Source organism: Vicugna pacos, chromosome 36 (assembly GCF_048564905.1).
Source record: "Vicugna pacos chromosome 36, VicPac4, whole genome shotgun sequence".
NCBI lineage: Eukaryota > Metazoa > Chordata > Mammalia > Artiodactyla > Camelidae > Vicugna > Vicugna pacos.
In genome coordinates, this window is record NC_133022.1 from 2,995,231 (window position 1) to 3,009,456 (window position 14,226).

Consider the following 14,226-nt stretch of genomic DNA (forward strand, 5'->3'; position numbering starts at 1 on the left):
AGGGAGCCCCGGCGTGTCAGCCGCAGCTCCCCACCGGGCACGTCCACCCATCTGCCGTACCAAGCGACGCCGGTTTACTGAACCCCAGTCCAGCACGGCCGATGGAAGCCCATGGACGTCACTGTCTTGTTCTGAGGGCGGGAGGGGCCCTGGGAGCCGGGCCCCGGGCCGGGCACCTGTCGCCCGTGGCCGACGTCCCGTCGCAGAGCCAGCCTGGAGCAGCAGTGGGAGGCTACAGCGGCCTGGGGACGTCTGGCTGCGTCCCAGCCCCACTGTGTCTTGTCACCCACATCTGAGCCGCGTCCCCGCGTCTCTGCCCCAGCCCGTCCCCCTTCCCACGTCCCTCGCTGCCCCTCAGAGCAGAAATCCCTTCCCACAGCTGCTTACACCAGGGCCAGCCTCTGCGGCCAGCGCCGTCTCCGCCCCCGGGCAGCGGGGGCACCGTGTCCACTTAGTGGCTTCTGTGCCCCGACAGGCGGCGCAAAGCCAGACGCGGGGAGGGACGGCGCGGCCCCGCCTGCCAGCGGGGCTCCCAGGCCGCACCTGCTGGTGCTGAGGCCCGAGGCCGTCCGTTCAGCTGGGCAGGGCGCTCCGTGCTGGGGATTCAAGGTGAGTGAGGGTGTCCTGTGCTGCCGCCCTGGTGAGGCCACCAAGTGCCTCCCCGCCGTCTATGCTGGGGAAGGTCTGGGGGCTGCGGTCACGGGGTGCGTGGATCACAGGGTAGCTCCGCTGCTGATCATCCATGAGCCCTGAGAGGCGGCTCAGCCCCCGGCTCCCCAGCGTGAGGCCTGCGGTGTCCCAGAGCTGCTGTCTGCGTCCATTCTGTTCCAGGCGGTTTTCAAACACGCCTGCCTGCAAGGTCTCACACACGCCTCCCATCCAGGGCTGGGGTTTCTGTCGTAGGTCAGACGGCTGCAACTACACAACACAGACCGGGGGCTCAGCAGCGCTCACGGTCACAGCTCTGGAGGCTGGAAGTCTGCGATCGAGGTGCCCGTGTGCTCGGGTCCTGCTGAGAGTCCTCCTCCTTGGCTTGGAGGTGCCACCGTCTTGCTGTGTGTTCACATGACAGAGCCAGAGAGAGAGGGGACCAGCTGTCTGGCATCTCATAAGGGCCCTAATCCCACCACGAGGGCCCCACCCTCGCGACCTCGTTTAAATATAATTCTCTCCCAAAGGCCTCCTCTCCAGACATCCTCACGTTGGGATTCAGGGTGTCAACATACGGATTTTGGGTGGGACCCAACTCAGTCCCCGGCACCTTTGTCTTAGGCCTGTGGCGCTGCCTTGCTGATAAAACGTGGGGGTGCAAGACCTCCACAGCTGGCTCAGAAAAGGAGCCACGCTCACTTCTGGCACACAGCCACCATGCTCTGAGGACGCCCAGGCCACGTGGGACGTCCGCACGGAGACGCCCCAGCTTCCGCCCCATACGAGGTCCAGCTGGTGGCCCGTGTGAGGGGCAGTTTAGAGGGGACTCCAGCCCCAGCCCCCGTCTGACTGTGACCATGTGACAGAGTCCCAGGGAGCACTGCCTGGCTGAGTCCTGTCAACCCCAGGAACCTGGAGGGCTGGTTCCTGTGATAGTCTTTTCGTGGTACTTCCATGCCCTCTTTCCTCCTGTCTCAAAATCACTCGTCTAGTTCCTGTCTTCATAGACTTGACGATTCTGGGCAGTTCATACAGCACATGATGCAGAGCAGGAGGGGGAACTTTCCATGCCATTGTCTGCTAAGGAGGTCAGCTGTTAACTAGCCAGCAAGTCAGCTCTTTCTGTATGAACAGGAAGGCTGTCCCGGGGAAGTCCTGTTTGCATCAGGAAAGGCCTGTTTCTTTGCACGGAGAAGAGGTAAAGAAAAATTAACAAGGTGGAGACAGAGCATCCAAGTAGAAAAGGTATCATGTAATACTCATGAGTGAAAAATACTGTATTTTTTCCTGGGAAAATCGCATCTCTGCCCCTGCTCTGTGTACCAGGTAGGCCAGACACCCTAGATTATGAAGGCATTCTCATGAACAGTAGTAAGTCCCATTTCACTGTCATTACCTGCAACCCACTTCTCTGCCTGGCGGAAGATTTGCGGATATTTCAGAGTGTGTCTCCTGTGTTCATGGAGAAGTCTGCTCCTCCAGGGCCGTGTCCACTTCGCAGGGCCCCGGGCCGCCTCTGCCGCCCCACAGGCTGTGCCTGATCTGCGGTGAGGGCGGGGAGGTGCATGGTTCTCCGTGAAGCCCCTTCTTCCTTCAGTGTGACCGCATTCTCTTTAACGGTGCCCGTCAGGGTTGAGCCAGGGATGAGCCCCCTCCCCGCATTGTTTTTGGAATTCCACCAAGTCTGCAATCCACTGAGGTTTTGTCCCTGGGCAGGTGGTTGCGCCTTGCCCTCAAAAGGTAACGGAAGACAAATTCCTTGCAAACTGACTGCCTGAGTGACCCCAGACCTTGGAGACGGCTGAGCCCCAGCAGAGATCTCCTGTCCGAGTCACCCTTTCTGTCCCTTACGTTTGGGGGCACTCCAGATGAGCTGGTGCTGGGAGCCTTCTGCTGGTGGTGTGGCCTTTGTCCAGAGGCGGTTCAGGAAGGACAGTAGAGGCGGGCTGTCCCACAGACACACATTCAGGCAGGACACATCGGAGATGGTGACTTCACCACGGCCACTGCCCTCGGACTCCCGGGAGACGGCCAGTTACCATGGATTCACAGTGCCATGTTGCAGGTTTGGGTCCTCATTCCTCCTTAGGCCCTGGACTCGTGTTCCTCGGAGGGCTGGGAGTTTGGGGGGTGGCCTGCCTGAGAGGTGGGGGGCCCTGGGGAGCCCTGCAGAGCTATGACTTCACTGATGTCTCCTGCTCCTTTTAAAAAATTTTGTATTTATTTAAAAACTTTAATAATTATTGTATTATTTAATTGTTTTATTTTGTCTGTGGGAGGGAGTAATTAGGTTTATTTATTTTTAGAGGCGGTGCTGGGGATTGAACTCAGGGCCTCGTGCCTGCTAAGCACATGCTCTGACACTGAGCTACACCCTTGCCCCTCTCTTGCTCCTTCTCAGTCTTTCCTGTGATCTAACCAACTTCTGGGAGCAGAAATCTCACCTATGTGTTAGCCTAGCACAACTTAAATCCTCTCACTGATTCCCCTAGAGATCTAGAAATCAAACGAGACATCATGATGGATTTTGATCCCGTGTTGAAAGTGAGTACGGAATGGTATGAAGTTACACATTTTGACTCATAGACTTTCAAAGAACATGGCTGACGGAACAGCTTGCTGAAGGCAGTAGTTCTCAAATTTGGGGTCTCAGAACCACATTACATTCTTAACAATTACTGAGGACCCAAGAGAAATTTTGTCTGGGCCATATCTATCAATATGTACCAAATTAGAAATTAAAATGAAAAAATTTTAAATACTTACTATCAACATATTAACATAAATTATATGTTCTAGATAAACATACTTTTATAAAGAATGACTATTTTCAAAACCAAAATAATCTGCATAAGGAAGGGCCATTTGAAAATATGGATTGTCTTTCAAGCATGTTTCTGTGCTTGCCAGAGTCGTCCACAGCTATCCACCAGATTTTAAACAAGAATGAGAAAACCTGTCTTAACCTCGCACCAGCTGTGGACATAATGCTGCCTGCCATTCAGTAAGCAGCCATTCGTGCCCACCATCAAGGCCTTAGTCCACTGCACTGCAGCCAACCCCAGCGGAGCGCCCTGGGGGGAATTCATGCAGAAAAACCGGACACTGGCCTTGGGTAGCGAAGATGCAGATCAAAGGATAACGTCGAGGGGCATCTTCACTACACAGAAAGGCCACAAAAATGATCAACTTGCACGTCTCTGGGGGCTCTATATGTGTGATTAGCATGATGTTTTGATATTCAACTACAGTTTTTTGTTTTTGTTTTTTTTCCAGCAAAAGCACCTGATTATCCTGACTCCTTCTTTACCTCTTTGAAACAGTTTCTCAGAGCAATCTGAGAGGCTGCCCTCCCAGGCCGTAGTCCTCAGGAAGGCCGCCAATAAAACATAACTCTCCACTTTTAAGTCGTGCATTTTTTTTTTTAGTCAACAAGGGGTAGAGAGAGATCAAAGGTCACCAGGCTTAACGTAGCAAAGCCTGAAGTGGCGGTTTCTGTCACACCTCCATGTGTGTAACGATCTAAATAACTCAGGCTTTGGGGAAAATGTGCTGTGTGTTATTTTGTCCGGTAAAGTCCCTGAGATGGGAGCGGGATGGCTCCTAAGTGCCATATGAAAGAACAATGTTGGATCTATTTTTTTTTTGTTACTTTAACCTTTGTATTCCATTGCTTTTGCTACAAGTTAAGAACGCTGCCTGCAGCCTGAAATGCACAGTGCAGCCCATTCTCAAGGCTTCCACCATTAAAGGTATAACGCTTTTCCATTCATAGAGATACAAAGCTGCAGAACAGAGAATAACATCTGTCTTGTTGGAGGTCTACAGGAACATCATGACCTGAGCCAGGTGGACAGCTTCAAGAACAAAGGATTCCAACCCTAAGAAGTTTGCAACAAATACACACAACCCCCCCATCCCTCTTTTCGTGTAAAAGAAGCCTGAATTCTAACTCCTGTACAACGGTTCTTTTGGCCACTAGTCCACCATCTTCTCAAGTGAGCTGGCTTTCTGAACAAAGACATGAGTCATTGCCCCAGCAACTTGACCTTGGATTTATTGGGGTGTCACGCAGCCAAGAGTACAAGCCTGGGCTCAGTAACATAAGACAGGTGAGGATCAGTGTTTAGGCGGCTGAGTTTCTCACATGGTAAAGGCATCAGAATTCGGGAGCAGTTAGGAAATGTCCTTCACTAAGGGTGACAGAGAGATGGCCCCGAGGACAAAGGACTGAAGCAGGAAAGCGGAGCGGGCCCTCAACACATCGTCTGATAGCAGTTCTCTTTCCTTGAGCGCTGAGGATATTTACGCTGAGTCACCCTTCGCAACGATTTTCTCCTGCAGTGGAATTTCCCATGGTCCTCCTGCAGGTAGGGGCTGGTTCACACGCGCATCCTTGCTCGGCTCGGGGCGACAACAGGACAGGAGGAGGGAGCCTTTCCCGCGCTCGGTGCTGTGCCCCATCAGGTCACTTCTGTGACATTCACGGACACCTTGCTGGGTTCCAGGGAAGTGTCCGAATCACGCTGCACTATGCGTACCTTGCATACCTTTCTCACCCACGAACTTGGAATCCCCGGGACAGAAACTATCATTTGTCACCACTTAGTACCACACGGCATTCGGCATTTAAATGGAATCAATGTTTAAATGGGAGCAAAAAAACCCTGGAATAAGGTATTTCCCTTGAGGAGGAGAAATCATGAGCTATTTGGTTCCAAGTGACTTAAAAAATGACAGGAACAGAGAGAACCAATAAAGGCTGCTAACCATGTTGTGACTAGATAAACACAGACTTAGTGGCTTATGTCCTTTTATTACAACACGTTATGCTCCTGCGCAATTAATGTTGGAGGAACTTCGGGGTCAATGAAATATGTAGGTGATTCAGTCTGTTATCACATTCTCCGCTATTACCAAAAATAACCTGTTCAACGAAAATGAAGGGACCGAGAAGAAACGCTGCAAAAGGGGAGAGCGAGGCGGTGGCTCCTCCCCCGCCCCCTCCCCCGGCGGAGGCCCGGGACCCGCCCTCCCCGGAGACGCCGTCCGCGCGGCGCCGCCGGCGGCCGGAGCAGCGTCCGCGGAGGGGACCCGCCGGGGCGCCCAGCCCGCCGCAGCCCCCCTCCCCGGGGGCCGGGCCCGCCGAGCCGAGCCGGGCCGGGGCGGGGCGCCCGCCGCAGCCACGCGTGCCCGCCCCCGGCGCCGCCCGCCCGGGGCTCACCCGCCGCCCGCCCGCCCGCGGCCCGCGCGCCCCGGGGGAAGCTGGTCCCCGCTCGCTCGCCGTAGCGCGCGGCCCCGCGGAGGGCAGGGCGCGCGGCCGCCATGGGCGAAACCATGTCCCGGAGGCTCAAGCTGCCGCTGGGCGGGGACGCGGACATGGAGGAGCGGGCGTTCCCCAACCCCTTCCCGGACTACGAGGCCGCCGCCGGGCCGGCCGAGGAGCCGCCGTGCGCTCGCCCCGCGCTGCCCCCCGACGAGCTGGGCCTCCCTTTCCACAGCGACGGGAAGGTGAGTCGGCGGGCGGCGGGCGGCGGGCGGCGGCGGGGGCGGGGGGCGCCGGCGGTGGTAGCGTCCACCCGCCGCCCCCCTCGCCGCGCTGACGTCACCGCTCGCGCCGACGTCACCCACGCGCGCCGCGCGCGTCACCCGTCCGCGCCGCGCGCTGCGCCCGGGGTGCGGCCTGGGCCCCGCGGCGGGGGCTCCGGGCACCGGGCGCTTCTGCGCGCCTTTCGCCGGCGCGGCGCTGCGGTCCTTCCCGGGCGACGGGGCCCTGGGAGGCTGTGGCCGTGTGTCTTGTCGCCGCTTTCCTCCCGGTGGGCGCGTCCTGGCGCCTCGGGCCTGGGCGCTCGGGAGTGCGGGCCGGGCGCCGGGGTCGCTGACTCGCGGCTGCCTTACCGCCGCCGGCCGCCGCCCTGCCGCCTGGCCCCGGGCCCCCGCGCTGGGAATTCGCGTTGTTCCTGCGCAGTCGGGTCGCCCTGACGGCTCCGACCCCTGCGCCGCGGGGTCGGACGCGGGGCGTCCGGATGAACGTTCCCGTGGGGGGGAAGGCGGCCGGGAGGGAACCCGTGGGCCTGTGCTGGTGCACAGCTGCCTTCGTGCTGGGTGGAAGCACGTTTCCTGGTGAGGTTTCCGTCTTCCCGCTGCTCTCCGTTCCCACTCTCCCTCTACCTCCCCGGCTCCCCACGTACTTTGTCTTTGGAAACGTGTACGTTCGCCCGAATTTAGAAGGAAATTTTGAAAGAGCTGTTGTTCCGAATATGGAATCTTATAGGCAAGTGACTTCTTTGAACATCTCTTTTCTTGTATGTGATTCAGTGGAGAACAGTCCCCAGCTCACAGGGATGTCGGTAATTGAATTAGGTGAAGTCTAAACGGCTCGACAAACTGCATTATGTAGTACCTAGTAGGCCCCCAGTAAATGCAACTTTTTCTTCCCCTTGAAAAGTCAATGCTTAAACGGTTTAGAATTCAACATTGTCAATATTGGTTTTCCAGATTTTCTTCTGTTTTCACATACCTTCGGTTACGTTTGTGACTTTGTTCAAATTCTTTACAGTCAGTATTTTTAAACCCGTCATTCATACTGTCAGTCACTGTCCAAATACTGTCCTGAGAGTAAGGAGGTTGCTGCAATGTTTAGTTGAAAATGAGTGAGAGGAACTCCTGACCACTATTTCAGTCTCCCCGAGAACAGTAAAGAGGTGGAAACAGTTGAGTTTCATTTTCTGCCTCACGGAAGATAAACACTTGTTCTGAATTTACATATTTTTCTTTTTACCCTTTATATCTGGTAAATGTGGCTTTGATCTCAACCATATACTAAAGTGGCTTCGGGAAAAGAAAATTGAACCACAAGCGAGTATTGTGATGCCTCCGTGCATCTAAACAATTAGAATGAGTCAGGTGGGGACCCTTGCCAGTGGTTGTGATTATGTGCTAAAGGAAATGTTCTTTTGTTTTTTACTTTTCTTCCATATTCTTGAACTTGAAAATGAGAGCCCATTAAAGGGAGAGAGGGACTTCTGATTTTAAGAGATGGCAAGAATACTTCTTAGGTTTCGGAAAATCATAAGATAAAATGAATGTGAATTAAGTTCCACTGTCTTCTGTATAGATGATGATTGGCAGAGTATTACATTTTTAATTCTTAAAATAGTAAGAACGTCATAAAGATAGTTGTTACCAAGTATGCATTTGTTTTGATAAACATGAAGTTTCATGGAAATGAGGGTGTTAATAGGCTGAATTGTGTCTCCCAAAAGGACGACGTTCTAACCACCGGAACTTCAGAATGTGACCTTGTTTTAGAATAGTTATGTTAAGTGTAGTTAGTTACTTTCATGCTGGCGTAGGGTGGGCTGTTGATCCGATACGGCACAGGGAGAAGGGAGAAGGCTATGAAATGATGGAGGCAGAGATTGGAGTGGTGCATCTGCAAGCCAGGGAGCGCCAGAGATTGCCAGCAAACACTGGAAGCTAGCCAGAGTCTCAGGGAGCACGGCCCTGCCAGCGCCTTGATTTTGGGCTTACGGGCTCCAGAACTGAGAGACTATATTTGTGTTATTTTTAAGCCACCCAGTTTGTTTCAGCACCCCAGGAAACCAATTTAGAGGGTAATCTGTAAAGTAGGCATTGAATAATTTTACCAATGGTGATGTGAGAAAAGGCTAACTAAAATCTCCCAACCTGATAACTTTATTACTCAGTATTGAAGTCATTTGTTGGTTTCATTTAGGTTAGTGGTGAGTATGTGTGGTGTAAACAATGAATGCAATTCACCTCCAGTTCTAAACGCAGCTCAAGTCTGCTTCACTGAGGTACGTTTCCGTAAGTAAGCTTCTGTAACATTTTGACAACGTTGGTCCAAGTATTATGAAAAGCAGTGAACCAGGGTTTGTTTTTTTTTAATCATGAAAGGTATCTAAAGTTGGCACTGTTGGCCGTTTCTTCCCTTCTTTTTACTTGTTTCTGTCGTGGCCGTGGACTTGAGGATCTGAATCCTGGTTAGTCTACACCAGCGTTTCTCAGACTGTGCTTCTCTGATCAGCAGCATCAGCTCCCTTCGCTTTATCACCAGGAGATAGGAAACCACACAGGGATTTGACAGGGAAGGTTTAATATAAAGAACTACTCTAGCCATAGTGATTGGATGAATGAGCGACTGCCTGTGAGAAGTAAGGAGAACTCTGGAGACCACAGGAGTGGCTGACATGAGGAGCAGCCCCACTCCTGGGGCCAAGAGGGCACTCGGGGAGAAGCCCCTGTTACTAGCCGTCTATTGCTGTGTAGTAAATGGTTCCCCAGCTTAGTAATTTAATAAACACCTACGATCTCACATAGTTTCTCAGGATCAGGAATCCAGCTGCTGTAGCTCGAGGCCCAGTTGGCTGTGACTGGTCGTCCTCAGGTTTTGATTTTGTAACCTTGGGGCATTTACAGGTTTGGGTTTTGGTGTGCGTGGGTAGGTTGGAAAGGCCTTAGAGCCACCTTAGCTAAGTGGCCTCCTTGTTTTGATTAACTTCACAGTATTCATGAATGAGAGGGTGCCCTCAAATTGGGTGTAAGAGCTGTTTTTGCCGTTCATCTCGTTTGCTTGGTTCTGTTTCTCCAAGAGCAGTGAGACCTCCTGCTGTGCTGTTGGTGGCCGTGAATATTCATTTGAGACCCTTGAGAGGACACGGACCACCAGGGAGACCATGATGTCGACAGTTAGGAAGATAATTACCAAGAAGTGAAGAACAGTCCCTTAGCCAGGGCCCCACCCTCGTGAACCAGACCGGCAGGTGTCGGATAAATCGAAGAATGTGCCTGCAGGCGCATCGCCCTGAGTAGCTTGCTTGCTGGTTTCCTGTATTGGCTGTGGTGGCAGAGGTGTTGATCCGGGTGTAGCCGGAGGCATTGCTGGGGCGCACGCGCCTTGTTTAGCCAGCCAGCGATCTGAAGCAGGTCTGTTACCCAGAACCACCTTAGCAAGAAAGCCTGGGGACTGTTGTGCTGCTGTGGCCTTAGCAGTCGATTTAGTGATGGTTCCCGGAGCTGGGGAGCAGCGTCTCCTGGTGCGTTCACGGAAAAAACAGGCAGCGCAAAGGCAAAAGGAGTAACGGTTTCTGTATCGGAGATGAAGTCCTCGTTCTGGGATCTGGGGAGACATCGTCTGCTTCCGGGAGGAACCTCCCGGCTCAGGTTTCGTTTGAGATCTCCAGCTGGTGTGCAGTTCCCAGAGTCCGGAGGAGCCTCTTTAACTGAGGGATGTGGACCCAAGGGTCAAGGCCCTGGAGTTTGGCTGCCATCTGGGTTGTGATGAGGACTTGATATGGTCCCTTCAGGGAGGTTCAAGGGCAGCTTTGTTCTTATGATTTCAAATCAGAAAGTAGGAGAAAATTCAGAATGTTAGTTTGGCGAAACATAGCCAGCTGTTAGGAGAAGTGGGACTTCAGGCTCCCGTCCAGTTTACAGGTGGAGAGCAATCCTGAAAGACGGTGAACAGGACTAGAATCTGATGTGCACAAGGCTCTGCTGTAATTTTCTACTGAAACACAGTTTTTTTTCCCTCTACAGTCCTCATTTCTACTGCAGATAATCGAAGTAAGGCTAATTTGTTTGCAAATTAGCCTCATTAAACTTGGCCTGATTGATGAGGAGGCCTCCTGGGGGCCGTCAAGGGCCTCCTTTGATTTCCTCTTCTGACAGCAGAGCTTTTAAAAGATAAACTTGGGCATGTTACAGATTTTAAGAGGTTTGTGAGCACAGGTCGATTTGAATCAGGCCGCACCAAGCCGGACGTGGTCGGGGGCACTTCTCCGACAGGAGCGGGGAGCAGTGTAGGGGTGGGGGCACCAGCCCTCCGGACAGTGGAAAACTTAACTCTAACTGAACTCTGCATGGGTGGGTCCTCTGTTCTGAGATTCTTTTTATCTGGGGAGTCAGCCAACCAGGGTTTGTGTATTACTGTAGTATTTACTATTGAAAAAGGTCCACATACAAACGGACCCTCGCAATTCATACCTGTGTTATTCAAGGATCATCTGTATGGAAAAAGTGTGGAAGCACTTTTAAGCCTGCAGCTTAAAGCCGAGCTGTTGGTCTGTGATCGGTTGTCCTTAGTGTTTCAATTTCCTAACCCTGAGGCGTCCACAGGCCCAGATTTTGGTTTGCTTACGTGGGCTGCCAGGGCGTGAGAGCCACCTCCGTCCAGTGGCCTCTGTGAATGAATCTGACGGGGGGGGGTGCTTTGCCAGAGCAGAGACAGGGTGCAGCTTGAAGGGGGTGGCAAGGAGTGAGATATGCCAGGGTGAGGGGGGCACGTGAATGACACTGGGCGGTCATGAGGCAGGAAAAGTGGACTGGAGCCAATTCTGAAGGACTTGATGGGGCCTAAGGATTATAAACCTTTTCCACACAATAGCGAAGATTAAGAAAAGTTTCACTTGGGATCTGTAATTTGGCATAATCTCGGGCTGTTGGAAATGCTCCATTTTATCCTTCTTCACCTGATTTTCTATATTTCTGTTTCAAAGTTTTTGCACTTCAGAATTTGTTTAATGTCATAATATGTCATGGAAACATAAGGAAATATTGCACTTTTCAATAGCCCAGAGAAATACAATTTTTCCTGCATTCAAAATGAGCTAAAGTGGGGCTGAGGGAGGGAATACAGTCTGCAGGCTTTGTCCTCAGAGTGAGATTTGGGGACCGAACACTTCAGCCTTCCCTGAAAGCCTGTTGGAAGATGCAGGCAGCTTCCACCCTGCACCCAGTGAACCACAACCTGCATTTGGGTCTGAAAGGGTCCCCAGGCCCGCGGAGGGTCCATGTGTGCGTTATGTGGGTGAGCACCGCCGACAGCTTGTTGGATGTCCCTGTTAATGTGAACTTCAGCTCCAGCCAGTTTTCAGTTCCCAGTATGGAAAATGTTGACGTAGGAGGTGACGGGAAGATGATGGAGGGGAGACCACAGAACGCTGTAAATCAGCGTTTCCTGCCGCTCGGCAGTAAGTGTGGCGCAGAGCCACAGAGAACTTGGCCGGGCCTGGGTTGGATGTCTGCTTTTCTGCCACCTGTTTGCTATAGACTTTGGGCGATGACGGTACCTTCCCAATAGGTTATGGCAGTTACGTTAGTTAATACACGCAAACACTTAGAACAATACCCGTTAACATAGGATAATAGCGTTTATCTCATCAGCTTATAGCAAAGGGTTAAGTTGGAAAGGTAATTGAAGTTCTTAATATAATATTGGTGTAAGATATTGATTGAAAGCATATGGTAATAACGTTGTAATACAACCCCTTCCTCATTAGGGTGTTTGAGTTAAGTCCATTTGCAGCACACAAAACAGTGCCTGATACAATTAGCACCTTGTTCCGCAGTTACTGACACATGGTGAGCAGGTGAAGAGGTCAGTCAGTGGTAGCTGTTAGCATTATTATATATCTGTCAGCATTATTATCTGTCTTGTCTTTTATTATTAGAGTATAAAATGTGATAATGAAAAATTCCATAGAGGTTTATTTCTTTCGTGGAATATAAAAAAAATTACACATCCTGTCTCCTTAGAGACGGCTTGTTCTTGCGCCTTTGCCATCTGAGGAGAATGCAGTCCGACGGGCAGTGCTTGCATGCGCGTGTCCACGGGTTGTCAGCAGATTTCTAAGTCCCACCCCGCGTATGTTCCTCGCTGTCACCGTCTCTGCAGTGGGGGCACTGCCACGGCTGGCGGTGAGGGTGCAGAAGGGTTATTGGATGTTGGCAGGTCAGCTCAACTGTCTGCCCACAGCTCTGTCAGCTCACCTTCTGTTTCCGTTTGGTCCTCAGCGTCACTGAGAATTGTGTATGGTGACGTGGGTCTTCAGAATCACGTGCTTATGCTTGAAACCTCAAACAGGAGCTCTGAAGGCTTAATCCGTGATTGGTGAGCGCCTACTGTAATTCTTTTTGTTTCTGTTCCCCACTTAACTGTACTCTTTGAGACAGGATTTTTTTTTCTTACTGATGCTTGAATTATTATTATTAAAAAAAAAATCTTCACACTTGATACCAAGCCAGGACATAGTAGATACTGAGTAAGTGTTTGTTGAATGAAGAATAAACGTACTGAAGTAAAAAACTCTTACTGTTTTATTGGAATTGTTTTTATATATTATTTAACAGCATCATTTTATTTTTAAAATCCCTTGTGTGTCTAGAATGTTATGTAGGGTCATGATCTAGGTCCTCTGGACAATATTCTAAACTAAAGTAAGACTGTGTGATATTCCTTATGGGTGTCGCAGGTGAGGCCTGTCCTCTCAGGGCCACCTGGCAGTCTGCTCGGGCCAAAGCAGGTTTTGAGCAAATTTTACTTGAATAGAATTGAATACAGCAAACTGAGTTTCCTTCTCCGAAAGTGCTTCTCTTCCACAGATTTTAGCTAATACCATGCAGCGATTGTGTAATCAAAATAAAGCCTAACTTTTCACTGACAGCTTTCCAAAAATAAGTACAGCTTGACCGCAAAGTCCCACTGTCCCTGTGTTAACAATAAGCATGTGCTTTGAGCCCTGGGGATCAGCTTACCAATGCACCGTCACTTAGCAGTTGTCCTTGGTTCTTTACTGCGATTGTAAACTTTCTTGTGGTTAGCATATATATCCGCTAGAGAGTGCACACTGCACGTTATCAGTTAATTTTTGAGATATAAAATACACACATCAAAATTGGACAGTCACGTGTGTTTTGAATACGTAATCTAGAGCATTTTCTGTTCATAGTATTACTGCGCTTGAAATAAGGAGAAGAGGACAGACCCGATTATGTAAACACACATTTATTTTTTAAGAGAATGAACAATTTTCAAACATCTAAGCCGACAAACGGCATTTCCTCGGCGCCCACTTGGTCTGGGTGAGCACCCTTCTCCTGCTGCCTGAAAGCGCTAGTAGCCAAGGGAGGAGTCACGCCACCGTCTCATCCTTCACCATCGGCGCGCACAGCGCTTCCCTCTTTTCTCCCTCAGTGGTTGACTTTGAGGCCGTGGTCAGGGTACTTACTCATTTTTGTTTGCAGACAGAGTCTTAGAAAACCAAGCGCGCCTTCCTCATATGTGTGAACCCTTCCAAAGTGTCTTGCCCTGGGAGAGCCGAGGTTACGGAGTGCCCCGCAGGAGAGAGGTTCGCGAACCCTTCCCCGTGAAAGAGTTCCTGGCCGGTGTCGGTACACGCGCACGTATCCTGGTGTGCATGCCCTGTATCATCACATACGCAAAAGTTGGGTCAGTTTTTGAATTATCTTAAAAAATGTCGGCAAGTTATACTGGTTGACTTGAGGTTCTTTGTCTGTAACACAGGGATGAAAACATTGCAAGTTATCAGAATTGAATTAGGTGAACTGTCCCCCAAGTGCCGACATTCATGAGGAGTGTAGTGAATGACTGCATTCACAAGCTCTCCTGGTCCATTGACAATACTACTCATACTTGGAAGTTTGACTCAGGAATACCTGTTCAGAACTGTACCTTTTGCTTTAGGAGTTATTTAAATGTGCATGTTAAACCCCTATTTTGAGAGTTTCCACTCTTCTCTCTTCAAGGTTAAG

General features: G+C 51.0%; 1 protein-coding gene across 1 annotated transcript in view; it reads left to right on the forward strand.

The window, feature by feature from the left end:
- The first annotated feature begins 5,741 nt into the window (after positions 1-5,741).
- LANCL2 (LanC like glutathione S-transferase 2) overlaps positions 5,742-14,226 on the forward strand; it is a 54,857-nt gene continuing 46,372 nt past the window's right edge. The window contains exon 1 of the mRNA XM_072955559.1: positions 5,742-6,162. Within this exon, the coding sequence (XP_072811660.1) occupies positions 5,977-6,162 (186 nt within the window). The 5' untranslated portion in view covers positions 5,742-5,976. The remainder of the gene's footprint in view (positions 6,163-14,226) is intronic.